The 8928-nt window shown below is 59.0% G+C and overlaps 3 protein-coding genes across 3 annotated transcripts; 2 read left to right on the top strand and 1 right to left on the bottom strand.

Moving 5' to 3' along the window:
- The first annotated feature begins 488 nt into the window (after positions 1–488).
- Positions 489–5887, top strand: GGTG_03594 (hypothetical protein). The gene is made up of 4 exons (XM_009221375.1): positions 489–3960; positions 4052–4367; positions 4431–4766; positions 4834–5887. The coding sequence occupies exons 1-3, from the start codon at positions 1963–1965 to the stop codon at positions 4628–4630; spliced, it is 2514 nt and encodes an 837-aa protein (XP_009219639.1). The 5' UTR covers positions 489–1962; the 3' UTR covers positions 4631–4766; positions 4834–5887.
- On the bottom strand, positions 540–1149 carry GGTG_03595 (hypothetical protein; the record flags this gene model as incomplete). Its single annotated transcript, XM_009221376.1, has 2 exons — positions 540–938; positions 1132–1149. 2 exons carry the CDS (start codon positions 1147–1149, stop codon positions 540–542), a joined length of 417 nt encoding a protein of 138 aa, XP_009219640.1.
- Positions 5888–6319: 432 nt separating the features above from the next.
- Positions 6320–8212, top strand: GGTG_03593 (zinc-regulated transporter 1). The gene is made up of 3 exons (XM_009221374.1): positions 6320–6589; positions 6661–6825; positions 6923–8212. The coding sequence occupies exons 1-3, from the start codon at positions 6559–6561 to the stop codon at positions 8146–8148; spliced, it is 1422 nt and encodes a 473-aa protein (XP_009219638.1). The 5' UTR covers positions 6320–6558; the 3' UTR covers positions 8149–8212.
- Positions 8213–8928: the final 716 nt, after the last annotated feature.

The raw sequence follows: 8928 nt of genomic DNA, 5'->3' as shown, positions 1-8928 counted from the left end.
TACTCACGTATCAGTTGCGTGGATTCGGCCGTAAGGCGTCTAGATGGCTGGGCGCCCCCTGTATCTGCGTTAGGGTGTACCTGCAGCCTGGCGTCTATTTGATGCTTGAGATACGGCGTGCCTTCCGTTACTGAGTGCTGGCTGGTGTTGGGTGGATCAAGCCATGGAGTGAAAGTTGGGAAAAAAGGAAGAAAAAAAGCGCCTCCCAATTGTCGCCAAGAGCCAAGACCGCTGGGCGTTACGCTGGGGGAGCGGGGTGTTATGGGGTCAAGTAGTGGCTGTCCGTGAGCTCCAGCACCAATGTTCCCACAAGGTGCGCGCCAGCCCGGTTGTGGCAGACAAGGTCAATTGAAACATTGAATCGATCTCAGGCTCAGGCAGGCTGCTGGCCCCAGCCTTCCAGCACAACATGCTCGGCTCTCGGCACCGCACCGATCGGTTGGTAACAGCACGTCACTGCCTGCTACTGCCGGCGGGGCTCACCATATCATAACTCTCTAATCGATTGGTCCTTTGGACAGCCTTCATGCTTGGTTCCGTCACTCATCGCCTCCACCAACGCCCACCACCACGCTGCCCTCCATCTTTTTCCGCCTCGATGCCGCCTGTTTCTGACCACTCGCCCACTCGCCCACTGAGCCAACCCCAACCGGGCGGGAGGAATCAAAATGTCGCCCAACCCTGCCATCCACGCCGTTCTGTCCGGTTCTATCTTCAACCACCTTGGCGCCTAGATAATGGCCCACATGCCCAGACACTGGGCGCTCCAGAGTTGGCAGGTGGGAGGACCATCTTCCTCCATCCCACCCCTCTTCTCCCAGCCCGGCGACGGCCGTGCCGGCCTCGAGCCAGCCAACCACCGCTCTTTTCCAGAAGTCTTCTGTCTCGCCCTCTCGATTGCGTGATCGCGTGCCCACGCTCCCAAGCCCGCGGCCTACCTATCCCGCGCGAGCAAGCGCCGCAGCGCTAATGCAGATGCGCTGGGCTGCCAGTGCTAGATACATGCCACACCCTCAACCGCGGAGGTGCGGGCTCGATGGGAAGCCCGCCCTCAGAAGGCGCCCTCCCGTGCACTTTGCATCAAGTGCTGCCAAGCCGGACAGCGACGGGCCTACGGCCAAAGCGTCACACCCAAGGTCTTGGTGCCATGGCTTGCGAGACTGTTTGGCTGCTTCACCCCCTTCCGGGCCTACGGTGATGGAATCCAAGCCGTGGGATGGGGGCCAAGGGCGAGGAGGGTGGGGAGGGGCCGTTGCTGCCAGTATGAAGTCATACCCGGCAGGACGCCCAGCTAGGCTGGGCCTGGCCCGTATCTGGTCTCTACCCACGTCCTCACCGATCCACCACCACAAGCCCCATCGTCGCCGCCGTTCAGCCTGCTGGTGCCGCTGCAATATCTTGGCGATTTGGGGACCGAGAGAGATTGTCCATCTGGGCAGGATTGCCAAAGGTACCTACCTACATATACATCATATCCCACTCCCACCCCCCGGGATCACTGCTGCATTTGTCTGTCCCTTTCTCTCTGGCTCCTCTCATCTCTTCAGTCATCGGATTCCAAGGGCTGTCCAAGGCTCACTCGTATCTAGGGCCTAGCCATCTGCTCTCTTATTGAATCTATTGCTATTCGACGCCCAAGGCTCCGATGCGAAGAGAAGACCAGATGAACAACAGCCAGCCCAGATTTTCTCAGCCCTCGACCCGCGCTCACTCGATGCAAACTCCTTGAATCAACGCACACTTTTTTGTCCCTCCCCAATATTCATACGTTTCCCCCGTTAGTCGACAGCTTCCGGGGGTCGAGGGAGCCGGCCTCTCAGTACACTTCGTATCCTTCCGTCGCGCTTCGAGCCACCAGCCCTGGCCGCGGAACCATAAGTAGCCTGTGCCGAAAAGACCAAGAGGTCTACGCCTTCGTCGCCTCACACACTCGGACACTAGGCTTCTGTGACAAGAGCCGCCATGTCCGACAAGAAGGCCGCGGAGGAAGCGGTGGCGAACCATGTGTCGGGCCAGTCGAACAAGCCGCTGTCGCGCCCGGCGCACGCGCTGACGTCTGAGGAGGCCATCGAGGAGCTCAAGGCGAACGCGGAGGAGGGACTGTCCGTCGATGAGGCCAAGAAGCGTCTTGAGCAATATGGTCGCAATGAGTTTGGCGAACAGAAGGGCGTTCAGCCTCTTCAGATCTTCATCGCCCAGGTCGCCAACGCCATGACGCTTGTGCTCATTTTGGCCATGGCCGCCTCCTTTGGTATAGAGTCCTGGATCGAAGGTGCCGTCGTCGCCGCTGTCATCACACTCAACATCAGCGTCGGTTTCCAGCAGGAACTGAAGGCCGCCAAGACTATGGATTCGCTACGCTCCCTCAGCTCGCCGACCGCACAAGCAGTGCGCGAAGGCAGGAACACCACCGTCCCTACCGTCGAGATCGTCCCTGGAGACATGGTTGAGCTCAAGACCGGCGACACCATTCCCGCCGACGTGCGTATCATCGAGGCTGTCAACTTTGAGACCAACGAGGCCCTTCTGACGGGCGAGTCGCTCCCCGTCCGAAAGGAAACCGCCAAGACCTACGAGGACGATACCGGCCCGGGAGACCGGCTCAACGTCGCTTACAGCTCCTCCACCGTCACCAAGGGCCGCGCCAGAGGCATCGTGTTTGCCACCGGCATGTTTACCGAAATCGGTCAGATCGCTGCTGCTCTTCGTGGTAAAGACTCGAAGCGGAGGCCTGTCAAGCGCAAGGAGGACGGCACTGCCGGCCCTCATCGTTACATGCAGGCCTGGACTCTGACTCTTACTGACGCTATTGGCCGGTTCCTCGGCGTCAATGTCGGTACCCCTCTGCAAAGAAAGTTGGCCAAATTGGCCGTCGTGCTCTTTGGAACGGCCCTGATTTGCGCCATCATCGTCCTGGGTGCCAACCAATTCAATACCGTTCAGGAGGTTGTAATCTACGCCGTCACCACTGGTGTTTCTATGCTGCCCGCCTCGCTCGTGGTGGTTCTCACCATTACCATGGCGGCCGGCACCAAGCGCATGGTTCAAAGGAACGTTATCGTCCGTAACCTCAAGTCTCTCGAGGCCCTCGGCGGCGTGACCAACATTTGCTCCGACAAGACTGGCACATTGACCCAGGGCAACATGGTCGTCCGCAAGGCCTGGATTCCCGGACAGGGCACATACTCGGTACACAAGACAGGTGAGCCGTTCAACCCAACCGTCGGCAGCATTGGTCTGCGGCCTGAGCAGCCCCGAGACATCAACTTCCGCGCCCCGGACGCCGAGGGGACTCCTTTCGCCGAGGGCGAGGCTGTCAAAAAGGTCCAAGAGAGCGAGCTTCTGCGAAACTACCTTACCATCGCCTCCCTCGCCAACCTCGCCACCGTCCACCAGACCAAGGAAGGGGAGTGGCACGCCCGTGGTGACCCAACCGAGATTGCCATCCAGGTCTTCGCAACCCGCTTCAATTGGAACCGCTTGTTGCTTTCGGGTGAAGGCAACCGCTGGCGTCAACTTGCCGAGTTCCCCTTCGATTCCGACGTCAAGAAGATGTCGGTCATCTTTGAGGACACCGAGACCGACGAGACTTTTCTTTTCACCAAGGGGGCCACTGAGCGCGTCATTCCATCGTGCCCCGACATCCAGATGGGTGACAAGATTGTGCCCCTAACCAAGGAGATTGAGAAGGAAATTCTGGCCAACCTCGAGGCGCTCGCCCGCCTTGGACTTCGCGTGCTGTCGCTGGCTAGCAAGCGCAACCTCGGCAAGGTCGACAGCCACGGCGAACTGGAGCGCAAGGACTTTGAGCACGATCTCGTCTTCCACGGCCTCGTCGGCCTGTACGACCCGCCTCGCCAGGAGTCGGCACCGTCAGTCCGCATGTTCCACCAGGCCGGTGTCAGCGTCCACATGTTGACTGGCGACCACCCGGAGACTGCACGCGCTATTGCTATTGAGGTAAGCCAGAGCCTTGCTGCGCGCTTTTGGACGCTTTGGTCGGTTAGTTTTGTAATTATAGTGCTAATCGGAGAATCGCGTGTCACGCTAGGTCGGCATTCTGCCTTCTCGTATGGGCGAGATCTCGGCCGATGTAGCCAAGACCATGGTTATGGCCGCTAGCGATTTTGACAAGCTCACAGATGACGAGATCGACCGCCTCAAACGACTTCCCCTAGTCGTCGCCCGTTGCGCTCCCAACACAAAGGTCCGCATGATCGAGGCACTGCACCGACGTAAGCGCTTCGTGGCCATGACCGGCGACGGCGTGAACGATTCGCCATCTCTCAAGCGCGCCGACGTGGGTATTGCCATGGGCGAGGCTGGATCTGATGTGGCCAAGGAGGCCTCGGACATTATCCTCACTGGTAGGCAGCTGCTTCCTGGCACGATATCCTCGTATCTGGCAGGCAACTGACGCGTGCATTCAGATGACAACTTCGCCTCAATCCTCAACGCCGTCGAGGAGGGCCGCCGCATGTTCGACAATATTCAAAAGTTCGTCCTGCACGTGCTTGCTTGCAATGTGGCCCAGGCGGCTACCCTCCTCATCGGCCTTGTCTTCAAAGACGAGAGCGGGCTATCCGTGTTCCCGCTGTCTCCCGTTGAGGTGATGTGGATCATTATGTGAGCACACGCTTCCCCTTCCGCGCATTCCCACGCTCCTGGACCGACGTGTAATTTGCAGGATTACCTCTGGTCTTCCGGACATGGCCCTCGGATTTGAAGTCGCGGCGCCCGATATCTTGGACAGGCCGCCCCAGGACGTGAGTTTTACGATGCTCTGAGGACCGCCGACGGTACCGAAAACTAACGATACGCAATGAACTATAGATGAAAGCCGGAATTTTCACATGGGAGCTGATGCTCGACATGGTCGTTTACGGCGTATGGACTGCCGCGCTCTGCCTGGGCACCTTCGTGCTCATCATGTTCCAGTGGGGTGATGGCGACTTTGGCGAGAACTGCAACACCACCTACAGCGACCGATGCGACACCGTCTTCCGCGCTCGCGCCACGACTTTTGCGGCTCTGACGTGGTTTGCCCTCTTCCTCGCCTGGGAGATGTTGAACATGCGCCGTTCGTTCTTCCGCATGCAGCCCAAGTCCAAGAAGTACTTCACCCAGTGGTTCTTCGACGTCTGGTGTAACAAGGTTCTCTTCTGGGCTGTTGTCGCCGGCTTCATCACCATCTTCCCCCTCATGTACATTCCCGTCATCAACACGGTCGTGTTCAAGCATGCCCCCATCACCTGGGAGTGGGGTGTCGTTTTTGTCGACTCTCTCCTCTTCTTCCTCGGCTGCGAGTCCTGGAAGTGGGCCAAACGCGTCTACTTCAGGCGACAGGCCAGGAAGGCTCAGCCCTACGGAAAGCACGACCTCGAGTCCCGCGTCTTTGCCGCCTACTTCAATCTCAGCGGTGTTGCCCTTAGCTCCGGCGAGGAGAGCCCCAGGCTCAACAGCAGATCCAACACTGGCGAGAAAGCCATGTCGCAGGAGAAGAATTAGGAGACTTGGCAAGGCGCCAAATGATGATACTCGAGAGAGTAGGGAACCCCAGCTCCTGCTCCTGCAAACGAGAGCAGCGCCCTGGATGGGCAGACGGCAAGCCGGATTGCGAGCAAGACGATTCGACTTGGAGGTTGCCTGAAAGAATCGGAAACGGAGATGGAGGGACGTGCAAAGCGCGAGTATAAATACCATGTGGAAGATCGAGGACCTTGGCTTTACGGATTGTCGATGCGCTATCCGCATGTTCCATGTTCGACTCGGGGTTCGAGTAACGGAGACAACGGAGGCAAGATGCTACTATTTATACGCTTGATACCACATGACGATAACCTAAATAGCTCAAGGGGAATTGGAACTAAAACGGCTAAACTGTAAACCTGACGGTGCTTTGTGAATTTTGAAGTGTGAGCCATCAGAGTACGTCGAGACGTGCCGTCATTGACCACAAGCCGAGATTCTAGACCGCCAACGGCCCGCCGGTTAATGCAAAATGGGCGCCAATATGGGTAGATCCTTTACTAGAGTAGTCCATGCGGGACTTCCCGGCCTCACCAACGCCCTTCTGCTATGATGGCGCTGCCAAGTCTGGGGTCGGGAATGCTCCCGCTGTCAGGCGTCTGCTGCTCTGGCCGTTTCGCGCTCGTCTTTCAAAGGGGCTGCAGGCCTGTCTCGAGTTGTCCGAATTCGTCAAGACAAAGACCCACATGGCCCACGACAATGGAATGGGCCTGGTGCTGACACATGGATAGAGGTGGCTTGGCGGGTCCAACGGGTGCGCGCACCTCATGTCAGCCACCCATGCCAGCCTGGCGGGACTGAGCAAGTTTCGCCGCATCAGATCTGATCCCTTCCCGTTTCCGTCTGTTGGAGTGGCCTTTTCGCGCTTCCACGGGAAGCCGCAGCTCCCTGCCAGATTACCAGAGCCTCTGTCTCTCCTTAATGAACACGCATCGAGAAAGTCGGATCCCATCCGCCATGGTTTCCGCGATCCGCCGCCACAAGACCTGACGCTTCTCCCCCCCATTTTCCTCCATATTTTCTACCAGGATGAATGCGTCCAGCCTGGTGGCTACCCAAGGTCCGTTGTGTCCCCTGGCACAGCCCGGCCGTGGCAGTTACTGACCTTGTGTACCATGTATCATTGTGTAGGCTTCTCTTGGTCGTCGATACCCACCGAATTGCTCACCGCGGAGCTGGCGAGACGAGATAATGGCGGAGACTCGAAGCCCCAATGTGGTAGCAAGGAGCGCGGCCATTACGACACAACCCTCCACGTCCTCGCTCTGGGCCTCATTCTATTCCTCAGCACTCTTTGTATGCAAGATACTCCTTCAGACGGATCCCAAGTCCTGTCGCGCCCCAGAAGGTAGTGCTGTGAGCTAACGAAGTGTGACGTCTGTCACTCCACTAGCATGTGCCTTTCCGCTTATATCCTCCAGCCGCTCCAAGGGCCGTCGCCAGAGCAGGGTAGTGTTCATCTGCCAGCACTTCGGCACCGGCGTCCTCATCGCGACGGCCTTTGTCCATCTCCTACCAACCGCCTTCATATCCCTGACCGACCCATGCCTTCCGTACATATTCAGCAAAGGCTACACGGCCTTCCCCGGCCTCATCGCCATGGTGTCGGCTTTGATAGTCGTCTCGCTCGAATCGTACCTCACCACGCACGGTGGTGCGACCCACAGCCATACGCACGAGATGTGGGAGGAGGATGAGGGGGCAGGGGTGGAGGATACAGCACACGACACGCGGCTGAATGGGAGTGACAGGGGCGGATCCCACGGGCTCTCGGGCCGGCGCGAGCGGCGGCCGTCCAACATCGCACTCGACGACTTTGGCGACACCGAGGGCCTGATGGCTGGCGCGTCGCCGCTCCCGGGGTCGACGCCGCTGCCGCAGACCCCGAACGGGAACACGTCTCGCCCGCAAAACGGCAATCAAGCGCCACTCGACGGCGGCAGAGACTCCCTGGACTCGGAGGAGTCCCTAGACCTCGAACTGAACCTGAACGAGCTCGACCCCTCGGCCGAGCGGAGCCCCAAGACAGCACCCCAGCGGCGACCCCTGACGCAGCGCGGCGATCAGCAGCCGGGGTCGCCCGGCGGAGGCGGCTCGTCGCTGGGGCAGATGCCGTCGCCCGAGGAGCAGCGGCGGCTGCTCCTCCAGTGCCTGCTCCTCGAGGCGGGGATCCTGTTCCACAGCATCTTCATCGGCATGGCCCTCTCGGTCGCCACGGGCCCGCCGTTCGTGGTGTTCCTGGTGGCCATCTCGTTCCACCAGTCCTTCGAGGGCCTGGCGCTGGGCTCGCGCATCGCGGCGCTGCACTTCCCGCGCTCGTCGCCGCGGCCCTGGCTGATGGTGCTGGCCTACGGCACCACGACCCCGATCGGGCAGGCCATCGGCCTGCTCGTGCACAACATGTACGACCCCATGAGCCAGACGGGCCTGCTCATGGTCGGCTTCATGAACGCCATCAGCGCCGGCCTGCTGCTCTTCGCGGGGCTCGTGCAGCTGCTGGCCGAGGACTTTTTGAGCGAGAAGAGCTACAAGACGCTGCACGGCAAGAGGAGACTGCACGCTTTCCTCTCGGTGTTCGGGGGCGCCACACTGATGGCTATTGTTGGCGCCTTTGCGTAGCCTTGTCTATGTTCTACATCATTGGATAAAAAAAAAAGTATTCCCTGGCTTGGGTACCCTGTCGCTTCAAAAATGATTGTGATGTCTGTTCCAGCCAGTGCTGTGATTTCACCTTGACATGCTGACTACCCCTTGGATCCATGTCGAGCCGCCTCCTGTCGCCAGCCCTTGACTCGATGCGACAGCGGGAAGCCCTCCAAACACTTAGTTGTGCGACCTTGCGTTCCAAATCTCCGTTCGCTGCCAGGAAAGCCAGCCCCAATAGTTACCTAGTATTCAATGAGCCACCTCGCCATCCCTTTGGTCGCTCCAGGCCCCCATAGCCATAGCCAGACTTTGGGGGTCTCACAAAAGTAATGCAGTGTAGCCAAGTGTGGCTGGAATGGAACGAACAGCAAACAAAGCCCCGATTCGGTGCATCGGAGGGAGACTCCCTTATTGGCAACACGGGACGGGCAAACCTCCTGCTGCTACTAATCCCTTCCCCCCCTGCAGCCAAGAAAGATCAATGTCCGCCAGTAATGTATGGGTTTGAAATTGGAGGAGAGTCGGAGTCGAGAGGTTCAAAGTTGCCCCAGCTCCATCATGTGGCCTCCTCGGAACCCCTCGAGCCTTGACTCGAGCCCACAAAGCTTGCCCGTTTGTGAGATGTGGCTTCAAGGCCGGTGTGGTTTGATGCAGGAACCCGGCCGCCTCTCCCACTGCCCATCAGAGCAATCAATTGGAATCTGGGGCATGGGGTAAGGAGCACTGGGAGCTCACAGAGTTCATGCTGCTAGC

This window comes from Gaeumannomyces tritici (assembly GCF_000145635.1).
Source record: "Gaeumannomyces tritici R3-111a-1 unplaced genomic scaffold supercont2.2, whole genome shotgun sequence".
NCBI classification, from domain to species: domain Eukaryota; kingdom Fungi; phylum Ascomycota; class Sordariomycetes; order Magnaporthales; family Magnaporthaceae; genus Gaeumannomyces; species Gaeumannomyces tritici.
The sequence above is the reverse complement of the archived record's forward strand: the minus strand, read 5'-3'. Positions and strand labels throughout refer to the sequence as shown.

Bases quoted from the DNA above. Each gene is read 5' to 3' on its own strand.
- GGTG_03593 (XM_009221374.1), top strand. From the start codon at position 6,559: ATGAATGCGTCCAGCCTGGTGGCTACCCAAG. The intron at 6,590-6,660 runs GTCCGTTGTGTC...ATCATTGTGTAG, and splicing joins CAGCCTGGTGGCTACCCAAG to GCTTCTCTTGGTCGTCGATA. The intron at 6,826-6,922 runs GTATGCAAGATA...TCACTCCACTAG, and splicing joins TCTATTCCTCAGCACTCTTT to CATGTGCCTTTCCGCTTATA.
- GGTG_03594 (XM_009221375.1), top strand. From the start codon at position 1,963: ATGTCCGACAAGAAGGCCGCGGAGGAAGCGGTGGCGAACCATGTGTCG. The intron at 3,961-4,051 runs GTAAGCCAGAGC...GTGTCACGCTAG, and splicing joins CACGCGCTATTGCTATTGAG to GTCGGCATTCTGCCTTCTCG. The intron at 4,368-4,430 runs GTAGGCAGCTGC...GCGTGCATTCAG, and splicing joins CTCGGACATTATCCTCACTG to ATGACAACTTCGCCTCAATC.